Genomic DNA, 14,307 nt, shown 5'->3' with positions numbered 1-14,307 from the left:
TTGAACGTTCTTGTCTGAACTGAGTGCTGACAATTCATGTTCTGTTTCACATCATATGATTCAGAACCATGGGTTCATTATGAGAGAGTGGGCCCCTGGGCAAAAATAGGCAAAATACCCCACCACCTCTTCTACATAGGTGCAACCCTGCAGGCACCTGATGTCTAAATGACGTCAGAAAGGTGTTGGACCCTTAGGTCAGACAGATGTTAAGTTTTGTTTGGATCAGGTTGACAATAATTTGAATGTGATGCGATGGGGATGTAGACATTATGATGCTTTACATATGTTGGGATTTGTTCTCCATGCCTTAAGACTAAATGCTGTTGTTCTACATCAAGATGACATTGGCATGAGGCGTTTGGAAGATGCTGAATTTTGGTTAATTTACAACACAACTTAAAACCAACAAAATATCAACATCATCTGTTGTCAGTATTTTACACAAAGACTGTAAAAAAATGGACATATCAACCATGACATCACCCATTGGTTTGTGGACTCTTGTTTAAGGCCTCGAGTTTGGTATTTCAGCCGTCGCCATCTTGGTTTTTTGGAGCCCATATCTGGGATCTGACTGAGAAGCCAGGGACATTATCAGCAGACAGCCTCTTACGTTAAACTTTAAACCTTAATAAAATGTAAATGAGTGAATTATAAATACTCACCCTCGCACATCCTCATTTTTTGTGCCAGGCTGTAAACATGTTTACTTCTGCTGTAAAGTTGGGCATTTTAACATGGTGGTTGATGGTGATTGTCTCGCTTCTGAAGCCAGCCTCATGCGGCTGTTCAAAGAACTGCACTTTTGGCACGTCCGTGTTGGCTTCACTTTTCACCCCTCAGGGCTGCGACTGGGTCAGTTTTCACTGGCATTAGAGGTTGTCCTGACATTGAAATTTGGTCACCCAACATCACAACCTAAATTCAACCTAATATGAACGTCAAAAGACGTTTGTAGCCAGCTCAGACTTTTTGGTGTTGTTATGTGTCTCTTTGGAGTCATTCTGTCTCTCTTTTAGGTCATTTTGTGTATTTTGTTGTTGTTGTGTGTCTCTTTGCTGTTTCTTTGTATCCCTTTGTGGTCTTTTTGTGTCTCTTTGTGATCATTTTGAGTCTCTTCCTGGTTAGTGTATGTTAATTTGAGTGACAATTTGCAGGTGAAGGTCAGGGTGTCCCCTGACACTTTGGGCCCCTGTGCCCAGTCAGTAATCCATCCATGTATGCAATGTAATAAAAAGGTTTTTTTTTTTTTTATCAAACCTACACAGAAAAAAAATCCCACTATTTCCCAAATGTTTGACTTCCAAATTTATTTCAAAACTGACAGGTGATTTTCAATATCAATACCAGACTATAGTCAAACACTGGCAAGTCAAAACTTTTAAAGTCCAACACCTCCATCTGCTGGATATTATACACACCTGCACTTGGTCATTATCAGTCTTTTTTTAAACTTTCACAGGACTAACTTTCTAGTCAGTAAATGCAACAAATGTGTGTGTCAATGCTAACAGAAGAAACTCTAAGTAGGTACATTAGGGCGAAGAATTTAAACACATAGCTAGTGGAAAAATGCAAAAATAAAAATATATAAAAAAATAATAATTTATATTATCAATAATTTGACTTAAACATTTTCTTTTTACAAAAACTAGGAAAAGTGATGACTTTAAAGTCTTTTTTTAAATTACGTTGAAGGTTGTTAGGGTTGTGTCTCATGCTAACTTGTTAGAGTGACGTTTTTCTCTGTATCTAGGCAACCGTCACCTTGGGTCCGCTCGATTTTCAGACATCCCCGTTTTCTTTATCCGCATTACTCAGTCAGTTCCTTCTATAATTCATACTCGCCGGTGTACGCGTGGGAGCAAACCGTGCGTACCTGTCCTCTAAACCCCGCCCATTCAGTCCCCACTTTCACTGTAGGAATAACGGCTAGCTCAATTAGCTTAGCGGTGTTGCTGCGGTTGAAAGATGGTCATATTCATCTTCTGGTGTTTATGAACGGTAACAACGCGAACAGTCCACGTCAACAGTTCACACACAGTAGTGATAGATAATAAATCCAGGATGTGCTCCGTTGTCGGCTGTGATTCGTGGCGTCGCAGTGCGCAACGGTTCAAGTTACCGGAGGATCCAGAGAGGAGGCTGGAGTGGGTCCAGTTTCTCGCCACAGTCAATAAACAGCGATTTAAAGAGTCGTCCTGGACTGACATTACAATCTGTAGCGAACACTTTAAAGCTGACTGCTTTGACAAACCGACACCGAGCCGCTCAGGTGTGACTGACACGGCCCAACTCATGTTAAATCCCAGTGCTGTCCCATCAGTGTGTGTCAAGTCAGAGTCAGAGGAGCCTGAGACCAATCTGAGGAGCCCAAAAGTGGTGAGTCTGCTCAGACAGCTGCAGCCATCTCAGTCAGACATCATTACCATCATCACCTAATGCAGCTCCATTTATAGTTTGTCTTAATACTTAAAGTCTAAACTAGGTTAATGCAGGTCACTTAAGTCAAATACGCCAACAAATGCTGCGTTCAAATGCAGTCATTTGTTTACTACATAACATAAATAAATGTGTGCTTAATGATGATGATAATCAGAAACAGGTCACGTTAAGAGTATGAATTTAATTGATATTTACAGTAAATATATCCTGCAAGAATCTTCCAATTTAACCTACAGATAGAGAAGTAGGTGTTTAATTGTTAATCAAATAAAGTTAAGACAAAATTACAAGGCAGGATTACCCAAGGGATGTCTTCCCCTTTATTGGTGCAAAATTAAAACAGTGGTGACTCTACAGGTACAAAACAAACAAAAATATGTATATTCACAAACACAAGGACAGAGACATTTGAGACATTTGAGACATTTGAGATGAGTGCTGCAGTAGGTAGTAAAATACAGTGGGGTGCCATGCATCTCTCGAACAAGCATAATAACAACATAGTAAACACATAGCAACATAAATGCAATGTCCTCTCCTTTCCACACTAAATATCAAGAGATGCAGTGCCACATATTTTCATAAGCAAACTGACTAGTGCTAATCTACATATTGTGTTTTTACATGTTCCCTCAGATGTTGCTCGTAAGAACAGGTGCGTAATATGCCATTATTGACTTAGCACTATAGTGCTACTACACATTAGTCGTCCATGTTTACATGCTTATAGCCATTCCAGTTGGTAAGTGTAAACACTGTATAATCAATGCTCATATATATTTTAATATTAGATCATAACCTAACTTATCGTATCATCAACCAAACACAGTTATAATGTTTGTTGCCTTTGGTTATAACTACAATCTTTTATTTTTGTTACTTTGTGTAGGAGCCTGAGGAAACCACAGAAGTTACTTGTGAGCGAGATCAGCTTAAACCATGTGATGGTCCAACTTCCTCTTCTGAAGAATCAAAGCTGTTAACGGGTAAAAAATGTCTAAATATGAACATGTGTTATTAAAAGTGCAGAATGTTTTCACACTTTAAACTTAATTTGCAGCAGACCGAGGAAGCCCAGTCCCAACAGATGTCTCATGTTCATCTGATGCTTCAGATGCTGTTATATCTGTACATGGCCAGATGCAACCACAAAATAAAAATTTTGATTTGATCAGAGAAAAGTAAGTGTTCTTTAAAACTGTGGTTCATATTTTTGTTTAATTTGTCTAAGTCTTACATCTGGTTGGTGTTTTAATATTTCATTTTAATTGATATTCAGAGTCGCACTTGTGCAGACGAAAGGAAAGTATGTTGTGAATGAAAAACGCCTCCTCCAGTTGTTCAGCCACAAGTGCCCATTATGTGGCTCTGAAGTCAAGACAGAAAAGGTCACCCATGGGGTGGTCATCATCTTGAACCAACAGTGCCTGCAGTGTGAGTACAGAAACCAGTGGAAAAGCCAAGTCAATGCTAAAGTCCCAACAGCTGAAGATCAGCACTTGACAGGAGGCACAGAAGTAACTCTAGAAACCCAACAGGTGAGACTTGAATAGTCAGACATACTACAACATATCCAGACTCACTGCTTGAAGTTTAAGAATTGTGAATCCACAGAAAATGTCTTTAGGAAAACCATACACACACAACACTGTTCAGTGTTTTCTACACCATATTTTGTGGGTTTATAGACTGTTAAGAGAGAATTACAAATCCGCTTGCACCTTCATGTTTTTTATTTGTAATATTCAAAACAGTTACTCATACCCATTCCTGTTATTTTCTCACAGGCAGCGCCAACAGATGACACCCATATCCCAGGGGTCCCTCAGGTTGATGCTGTTATTGATGAGGAGAATGACACCATGGATGAATCGAGTGATCAGGATAACGTGGATTCAGACGAAGATTGGAAGCCAGCGAAGCATTTCTTGGTGCGTGGAGCGCTTAAAAAGACACCTGACGACAAAATCAAAGATCAAGATGATGATCCTCCTCCACCTGCCCCCAAAAACAGTGAGCTCTGCACAGAGTGTGGGACATTTTTTAATAAACAGAAGCCTCACACATGTGAGCACAAGATTAAACCCTATTCCTGCAGTATTTGTGGTAAGAGATGTGTCAGTGAGACCGCTTTAAATACTCACAGCAGAATCCACAATGAAAACTACGAACATCGGTGCAAATTCTGTCACGCTACTTTCAAAACAAAGGCGGGCAAAGTCACACATGAGCAGGTTCACGTAACTCAAGGAAAACCTTACAAATGTCCAGATTGTTCAGAGACATTTGCCACAAACAAGGAACGCAAAATCCACCTGGAGGATCACAGAGGCCCCCCGCAGTTAAAATGTGACATTTGTGGAACTGAATTCCTCTGGCCACTTTCTCTCCAGAGACACTTAGCTGTGCACACAGGACTGAAGCCATTTAAGTGTTCAGTGTGCCAACGAGGCTTCAACCAGGCGAGCCACCTGAAATCCCACATGCGTCTGCACACAGGGGAGAGACCTTTTAAATGTCAGCATTGTGGTGAACGCTTCAATCACAATGTGAGCTTAAAGAGTCACGTCCAGCGTTACCACACATCCGATTCTGGTCATGAACAGAAGAAGATTAATACTGAGGAAGAGGAAGACCCAGACTCAGAAGATGAAGTGCAGAAGAGAACATATAGACCTAAAAATAAAAGGAAAACCACAGGTAGGCCCATAGGAAGACCTAAGAGCCATGAACCAAGCAACTTACAGGAAGGCCAGTGTTCAAACACCAATACTGGAAATCTGCAAGGGCAGATGTTAAAAAGAGCACAATGCAGTGATGAAGAAAGTAAGGACAGTGGCACAGCCTTTGATTCAGCAGAGGCGGAGGAGAAGAGCTGCAAGGAGGCGACAAAGAAAAATTCTGATAGTGACTCAGATTTTGACCCAGAAAAGAGAAAGAAAAAAAGGAACAGCAGCCAGAGCGGCGGTAAAAGCTCTGGGAAGCGTAGAGGAAAACCATGTAAGAGTGTTGAAGAAGAGTCTTAAAATGAAAGAAGATCAAGAATCAATTTGGTTTGGGGGATAAACTCTTGTTCACCAGGAGACTTGTGCACCCCATGTAGGCTGAGTCCTCTGCAGCAGCCCGGGCCCTTTCCTGTGACTCTTCAGCTTCACTATAATAAAGGCAAAAAGCCCTAAAAATAATTGATTTAAACAATTGTGAAACAAACACACATAAAGTGGACTGATTTCCTAAAAAGAAAATATGACAAAGCAAGTGCAGTTAGGCCAGGGTGTGAGTCAAATTTCATTGCTTGCCTTTTACCGTTAAGTGAAGGTGTTGCTTTGATTTTAACTGTTGGGAACTTTTGAAATGTAGTAGCTTACAGATTAGTTACCCTGTTTAAAAAGGTAATAAGTATTTCAATTACTTGATCAAAGTAATGTAAATTAATATTGTACTTATGAGTACTTTAAAAACATAAGTGCATAAATGTTGTACTGAAATTTGTTCTGAGGGCTTTGCTGACCTGAATTGTCCAAAAATATGCCAAAAGAAGAAATACCTGCATGGCGGAAAGATGCAAAACAACAGAATTAATTAAATTAATTTTACCCAAACCCTTTTTAATCCCTAATATTTTAAGTAACTGTAATTTAATTACATATTTTTTTCTCGATAACTATAAGTGATTACAAGTAAATTAATTTAATGACATAACTCTGATACATGTAACTTGTGACTGCCCAACACTGAATTTCAAGATACTTTTTATTCCTGTTACCTGATGTGTATACTATGAGATCAAAGTGGATTAAAGTATATTAAACAGGGCTGATGTGACACCACTGAACCTCAGAAGGGTTTGAATGTGTATTTGCACATTTTTGTGGCAACAGGGGGCAAAAGGAGGTTCTTCAAATAACCTTCTCTATGAAGGGATCTCTAAAGAACCAACAAAGATGTCTAAAAGAATCATCAATAAAGGGTTCCCAATTGTTTCCAACAAACTTGTGGAAAACCCTGATCTTTGGAAAGTTATTTGTTAACACAACAAAATGTAATATGTAATGTGTGCTGTACATTATAGAGGGGGAATACACTTTGTGGCAGAGTGAGAATGCAGTCTGTATCCCACTTTAACTTGTGCTGGGAAAGAAGAAACTCCATATTCACAGAGGTCATAAGACATGATCTGAAATAAACACAAAACAAAATACTTGGTGGTAGGGCCGTGTGGTGCATTATGGAGGAGGTTACATATTTTGGCAGACTGTATGTCCAGTGTGGTAGGACAAACCTCTAAGGTCAGGTGTGTAGGATTTAGGGGCATCTATTGACATACATGGTATATAGTATTTAAACTATGTTTTCATTCAATTAAAATCATCAACACACATAGAAGAAAAATGTATTTATTTTGATAGATGGATTACACAATCCATATACTGATATTTTGAATTTACTTAGGGTGAAATCAAAGCATAATGTCCACCTTCATTGTATACATGTGCGCAAATACAATTCCTCTTAAGAGGATGGTTTCTTCTTCTGCTGCTGCTGCCTCTTCTTCTTCTTCCCCCTCCTCCTTCTCCTCCTCCTCTCCTTCTAATAAAGTTCCGGCAGGCTGTACGCTAATAGAGTGTAATGCTGCTCTCCACATGCAAGAGTTTACTATTCACCCAATATTTTTAAATAAAGTCCAGAGGAGGATAATTTGTACAATAAACTGGGATGTGCCTGACATTAAATCAGGTGAACTCTGCGGTTAAACCCTGCTGTGGGTTCGCTCCATTTCTGTACGCCGGTGCACCGCTGTACAAGCACCGGGGAGAGCCCGGATGGCTGTTTAAATCGGAGTGTAATCATGAGTTTAATCTGTCAGCCAGTGGAAGCAACCAGACCAGCAAACAAACAATCACACAATCTCTGATTCAGCCTATGGAAACTAACTCTTGTGTGTTCCTGAGTAAAGTTAGAAAACTGAACTGTACAGATGAGAATATCTCTGTGTAAAGTATGTCAATTACTAAATATTTGTATTGTCTTATAATGTAAAAAACGACAGCTGTCAAATGGTTTTCTGCCTCCCTGTATTCAGCGCGGTGCGGACCCTTTTTTCCCCACATGACCCGCCGTACTCTGCCTCGGATCTAACCTTAACCAATCACACGCCTCATACGCAAGCCCAACCAATCAAACCAACACAGCTAGCGACTGTAGCCAATCAGAGGGAGAGAGGGGCGGGTCAAGCCACCGTGGAACAGACATGGCTCCTGGCTGTGTCAGCTTCTGTCCGTTTGGGACGTTGTGATGGGAGTCCTCGTCGGGCTTTGTTTTCCAGTCCCCGGAAACACCAAACTGTCAAATCTACTTTACATTTATAGAGACGAAACTTAAACCCAGGATGTGCTCCGTCCTCGGATGTAGCTCGTGGCGTCGCGGTGCGCAACGGTTCAAGTTACCGGAGGATCCAGAGAGGAGGCTGGAGTGGGTCCAGTTCATTCTGGAAGTCAACGGTCAGCGGCTGAAAGAATCGTCCTGGACTGACATCACCATCTGCAGACACCATTTCACTGAGGACTGTTTTATAAACCAGACTCAAAGCGGGACGGTCCAGCTGAAGTCCGGTGCTCTCCCATCACTGTGTGTCAAGTTAGACCCCGACGAGCCTGAACCGGATCCGGTGAGACAGCAAACATGTTAAATTAACCACTCTAATACATAGAAATTCAAGTTACCTATTCCTACTGACACAGCATATCAAATGCTACACACTGTTGTTGACACCATATTTGTTTCCGGGTTTGTTTGTTTTGACACATCCTGTTGAGTGGACGGAGTTAATTTACACTTTCATTTAAAGGCGCTATCACGGACTATTAATTGCTTATTAAATTAACACATCATTTAAATTAATTATTAAAATGTAGGCCAGAGTCACAGCACAAATATAACTGCCAAGTGCAGTAGGCAGTTTGGTAATTTGTTGTTTTATTTTTTTTTTATTTTAGGTATTTATTTTATTGAATACGGTAACGGCACACTAACAAACCAGGGTTGCCATAAAACTTCAATTAATAGCCCAGGCTATTAATTGCACCCAGCATGCCGACACAATACCCCGTCATCCTGTTAACCTTTTGAAACCTGCAGTAAATTAGCTTGATTTCTTTTAAAAACATGGGAAGAAGGCAACGAGTTAAATGACTAAAAAAAATGCAATAAATTAGTTAAAAAAAATTAATAAAATGAAAATAAAAAAAATAATTAAAAACTACAAAAATAGTTTACAAAAAAAGAAGTTAAAATGACCTGAGAAGAGTGCTTAAAAATATAATTCTGTAAAATGTAATAATAATAAAATAATTGTAAATATAGTTTGCCCCTGAGCTTTGTTTTCCCTAGTTTTATTTTATTTTACTTTATTTTTTATAAATATTATTAATAAAAAAAAAAATCCAAATCTATTTTTTTCCTCTTTTTTTGCAATTAGTGGGACATTTTTTAACCAAGTTGTTGACTGCCATTTTCCCATATTTTTGACAGATATTGCACCAATCAGCTCAGGGTTCAAAGGTTTAAGTAGTTGTGAAAGGCGTCTGAAAGCAACACAAGAAAAGTGATGTCACTTAAGGTGTCAAAGTGTTAAAAAAAACTTGGATTTATTTTTTTGATCTTTTGATCTGAGGATCCTTATGTACTAACGTAAAGGGAAATCGGGGAATGGACACATAATTTGAGGCAGCCAACAGCAAGCTTTTATACATCAGAAGAACTTCTACTAAAGAAAATGAACTGCTTGGCAACCAGACCAGGCCTCTAATTGAGACAGGCTTTTATTTGTCAAAATGTGTAGCCACATCAGGCTAGTAAAAGGGACTGGGCGTTTAATTGGGACTTTTATCATCATATCAACCTAGCCCTATATTACTGTTGATACTGTATAGTGAGCACTTGCCATGTCTTTGGTGTAGAGATAATAACATTTACATATCTACTGAGCCATTCAACATTAATATTGACAGTAAATCTTAATTTTTTTCATGTGAAATTAATCATGTAGAACTGTAAGGTAATGGAAACATCAGTCAAACAGAACTTCTGGTGTGTTCTCTGTAAATGTTGGTACAACTCATAGACAGCCTGTGCTACAACTATAAGCTTCTCCTTTTATGACTTTGTGTAGGAGCCTATAGAAACCAGAGAAGCTGCTTCTCAGTGCGATCAGCCTGAAACATGTGATAGTCCATCTTCCTCCTCTGAAGAATCAGAGCAATTTTCAAGCGGTAAGAAATTTGACGTTTTTATGTGGTAAAAAAAAATATGGATGGGGTGTTCACTCAAATGTGTTTGCTTGAAGTGAGTAATGAGGGCTAAATTTAATTTGCAGCTGCCCAAGGAAGCCCCGCACCATGTGAAGCTTCAGATGTTGTCGTGCCTGACAATGGTCAGATGCTGCAAAACATTGAAAACTTTGATATGATCAGGAAAAAGTGAGTTCATCTTTCTTTCTCAACAGTTGGACTTCAATTACACCTTTAAAGCTGTATCTCACGATGGTTTGTGTACCTCATTTTTCAGAGCTGCACTTCTGCAGATGAAAGGGAAGTACGTTGTGAACGAGAAACGTCTCCTCCAGTTGTTCAGCCACAAGTGCCCGTTGTGTGGCTCTAAATTAAAGATGGAGAAGGTCACCTATGGGGTGGTCATCATCTTGAACCAACAGTGCCTCAAGTGTAAATACAGACACCAATGGAAAAACCAACTCAATGCTAAAGCCCCAACAGGTGAAGAGCAACACCTGATGGAAGTAGTGGAAGTAGACTTAACTCCAGAGGGCCATGAGGTAGGAGTAATAGGCAGATATCACAACATATCCAGACACACCATCTTAAAAGATAAAGGGTAACTTCTGTATTTTTCAACCTGGACCCTATGTTCCCATGTTTTTTTGTGTTGGGGCTGTTATACAAAAAAGTTCGTACTCTCTAACAAAAAGTCGAACACTGTAGGAATCATTTTCATAATGATGTCTGTAAGCGGCAAAAACAAGCACTTTCATCATTTGTAAATTGATGGTGCGTATTTCAAATGCTGCCAGATGCAATTTCAAAAAATTGTTGCTCACATTAGTCACTTAGTAACAGTAATTGGGGATATAGGGTCTAGGTCACTGATACTTTGTCAACGTTATTTATCAAGCAGTGAAAAAAGCTACAATTTCTCAGCGTCTGGGAGGTTTGCTGCTTCTTGTCATATATCATTGTACACTGAATATTTTGGGGTTTCGGACTTCTGTTCAGACAAAACAAGACATTGCGTTGGACTGTGGGCAGTTGTGATTGGCATTTTTTTTGTTTTTACATTTCATAGACCAGATGATTAATCGCCTCTTTATTTGGCTGTAATATTCATTTTGTACAGACATTTAACTCATACCCATTCTTGTCATTATGTCTTTAACAGACAACCGATGATATCACAGGCGTGTCTGAGATCGTCACTGTTATCGGCGAGAGGGATGAATCCATGGATGAAACGGAGGAATCGGGTGACGAAGGTGAAATGGATTCAGACGAGGATTGGAATCCAGCGGAGAGGATTTCATTGGCTTCCAAGCTTCGTGATAAATCTAAGGAGGAAAGTGAAGATGAAGAGGAAGATGAAGATGAAGATGAAGATGAGAAGCAAGAATATGATGACTATCCTCCACTCCCCCTCAGATTCAGTCAGCTCTGCACAGAGTGCGGAAAGTTTGTGAATAAACACAAGCCTCACACGTGTGAGCACAAAATTAAACCCTATGCTTGCAATATATGTGGAAAAAGATGTGTTAGCGAGAACGCGCTGAATTTTCACAGCAGAGTCCACGACGAAAACTATGAATATCAATGCAAATTCTGCCATGCTACATTCAAAACAAAGGCGGGTAAATTCACCCACGAGCAGATCCACATAACTCAAGGAAGACCGTATAAATGTCCTGACTGCTCAGAGACATTCGCCACAAATAAAGAACGCGCAGTCCACCTGGAGAAACACAGAGGCCCCCGACAGGTGGAGTGTCACATCTGTGGCATTGAATTCCGTTCGCCACCTTATCTCCAGAGACACCTAGCTGTGCACACGGGAGTGAAGCCGTTTAAGTGTTCAGTGTGCCAGCGCGGCTTCAACCAGGCAGGTCACCTGAAATCTCACATGCGTCTGCACACAGGAGAGAGGCCTTTTAAGTGTCAGCATTGTGACAAATGCTTCAATCACAACGTGAGCTTGAAGAGTCACGTCCAGCGTTACCACTCATCCAATCCTGCACCTGAACGGAAGAAGGGTAAAAGAAAGAAAACTGTGAGCGACGCTGCTGATGCTCAGGAGAATGGGAACAAGAGAGGTGGAGATTCAGGGCTCAACAATGTAGAAGAAGAACAGGACACAGGGGAGGAAGTGCAGGAGATAATATGCAGACCTCTGAATAAAAGTAGAAGCACAGGTAGGCCCATAGGTAGGCCTAAGACAAAAGCAGCAAACGCTCAAGGCCAGCGTTCAAACAGTAAGACTGCCAAAGCGAAGGCACGGAAGCGAAAGAGATCACATTACAGTGATGAAGAAAGTGAGGACGAGCTGACGGAGGAAAATAGTGAGATAGTGACATCGAGAACAAGCTGATGAAGAGGAAACGCCAATAATCCTGAGAGTGACAGAAAAAGGTACAGCAGCCAGAACAGTGGTAACAACTCAGGGAAGTGCAGGGGACGACCAAGAAAGAGTCAAATCGTTGAAGACATTTAAAAAGTTATTGAGCTGAGGACTTATTAAGATGGTTTTTCATGACATATTTGAACAATATAACATGAGAAACTAAACATGCACACTCAGGCTGGGGACTTCTCAAACTTCATTAAGACATCATGTCACTTTGATTTCAAGATACTTTTGAATCCTGTTCACTGATGTGTATACCATGAAATTAATCTAGGCAAATTAGATTAAACTTTGTTGATGTTTAGCACCAGTTTCAGTTTTTCTTTGTGTTATAATGTTCAATAACTCCATACCACCATTATGTACTGCATAGGAAGCAAATACAGTGAGGACAATGTGTCAATACTGTGATATCAGTCAAGATGTTGTCTTAGATTTTTGATACTGTAAAATAGCAAGAGTTGTCGAAAACAGTGTGTAAATATTTTGTTAAAGCATCAGTAGTCAACCCTACAATATCACTGTGACATACACCCAGTGGCCACTTTATTAGGCACACCTGTTGGAGTCCAATGCAGCAGCTCTGTCATGTAGTCTACCTTTACAAAGTCTATAATGTTCAGTTTTTGTTGACATTGTCATTGTCGGAAAGAGGGGCAGAATACATATAAACAATGCCAGACGTTGCATATTTGGTGCCCTTGGCGAGTTTTTTGATTTTCTCCATATTGCCCAGTCCTGACTTCTTCACAACGAACTGCTTGAAATTGAAGTAACCAAGTGGAATTCAACCATCTCTAATTATATTACATTTACATCTGTGCTCTTCCTATAGTGACATGTCAAAATATCCTTTGTGAAGGGCCGCTGCCCCTTCGTGTTACACCTGAAGGCAACTTCTGAAAACTGTGAGGAGAAACAGATAGGCAGATAGAATGCAGTTTACATATCCAGTGTTTCTGTCTCCACCCCAATATAATGGGAGTGAAAGTGCTTTAATTTGTCTTGCTCAGATCATTAAGGAATAACAGTTTTTCTGGATAGAGCTCAACTCCTTTAACCTTCATTGTTTTGAGGTATAAGAAAAGCATTATCTCTAAATATGGATAAATACAACCAAATATGTCTGTAATGGTCAGATTGAGGAGAGTTCTACTATCACAGCCACTGAAACTTTACCTTTGCACACAAAGATTTATTGTTCGAACAGAAGAGCTTGTTTAGCAAAAAAAAGGGGGAACAAACACACATGGGTTTAAATCTGAAAGAAACAAATACAAAATTAGAACTTAAGTCAATTTAAACAAATGTCCATTTTAATGAGGGTAAATCATGCCCAGTTAAACTAATCATGCACAGGATAACCAAAAGAGAAAGAAACTGCTTACCAACACTGCCACACTATGTGACGATGAAGAAAGAAAGAGTGAAATGGTGTTTAAACGGGTGAACAGGTGAATGAGTGAAAGGAACAAATCAATTAAGCCTAATGATATCTCTGGACTGTAGCAGCTGAAATGGACGACTTTGAACGCGATTTTGAAGAGTTTCTTGTTGCAGACACAGATCCAGAGCCGTACCTGTTTGAGCCGGAGTGTACAGATGAGGAATTCCAGGTGTTGGATGCTGAGCGGGCGAGAAGAGAGGCTGTTTTGTACTGTGTGACATGAAACAATTGAAAGGGGGTAGGGCAGTAATTGATCTGAGGAGGGAGGTGGGGAGAGTTTTGTGACTGTGTTTGTTGTCTTACCTTTTGCTAAATACCAAGAACACCGCAAATTCTGCTTGTACATAAACTTATCGCTAATCAGCTGAACTCCAGACGCAGCAACATAACGTTACCGACAAGCAAATTTTGCGAAGTAATGTAACGTAGGGATGTCAGTGTGGTGAGCGTCATTTCAACAATAAACCCAAAAGCACTTTATAATATGATTAGAGTAAGTTACTTACCACAGCCTCAGGTGTTTCCCTTTGTCCTCTCTGTCTGCCGACGGATGGGTATGGAAGCCCATTTCCGCGATTTGATGGAAAAAAAATAAGATCTAATAACTCAAAATAATGAGATACTAATTCGAAATAATTACTTGCTAATTCAAAATAATGAGATACTAAGTCAAACAATGACTTACTAAGTCAAAATAATGAGATACCAAGTCAAAATAATGAGATACT

The 14,307-nt window shown here is 39.8% G+C and overlaps 2 protein-coding genes across 3 annotated transcripts; both read left to right on the top strand.

Annotated features, from left to right (window-relative positions):
• Positions 1–1,887: 1,887 nt before the first annotated feature.
• On the top strand, positions 1,888–6,755 carry LOC125902462 (serendipity locus protein delta-like). Of its 2 annotated transcripts, none has more exons than XM_049598808.1 (5): positions 1,888–2,385; positions 3,338–3,434; positions 3,512–3,629; positions 3,728–3,986; positions 4,236–6,755. In XM_049598808.1, the coding sequence occupies exons 1-5, from the start codon at positions 2,071–2,073 to the stop codon at positions 5,472–5,474; spliced, it is 2,028 nt and encodes a 675-aa protein (XP_049454765.1). In that variant the 5' UTR covers positions 1,888–2,070; the 3' UTR covers positions 5,475–6,755. The 2 variants fall into 2 exon arrangements, with proteins under 2 accessions (XP_049454765.1, XP_049454764.1); XM_049598807.1 differs by having other exon boundaries at positions 3,509–3,629.
• A 261-nt stretch (positions 6,756–7,016) lies between these two features.
• LOC125902463 (zinc finger protein 43-like) lies at positions 7,017–13,941 on the top strand. The gene is made up of 5 exons (XM_049598809.1): positions 7,017–8,116; positions 9,620–9,719; positions 9,824–9,926; positions 10,015–10,279; positions 10,900–13,941. The coding sequence occupies exons 1-5, from the start codon at positions 7,838–7,840 to the stop codon at positions 12,094–12,096; spliced, it is 1,944 nt and encodes a 647-aa protein (XP_049454766.1). The 5' UTR covers positions 7,017–7,837; the 3' UTR covers positions 12,097–13,941.
• The last annotated feature ends 366 nt before the right edge of the window (positions 13,942–14,307 follow it).

The sequence above is a fragment of the Epinephelus fuscoguttatus genome, linkage group LG15 (assembly GCF_011397635.1).
Source record: "Epinephelus fuscoguttatus linkage group LG15, E.fuscoguttatus.final_Chr_v1".
Classification (NCBI taxonomy): domain Eukaryota; kingdom Metazoa; phylum Chordata; class Actinopteri; order Perciformes; family Serranidae; genus Epinephelus; species Epinephelus fuscoguttatus.
The sequence above is the reverse complement of the archived record's forward strand: the minus strand, read 5'-3'. Positions and strand labels throughout refer to the sequence as shown.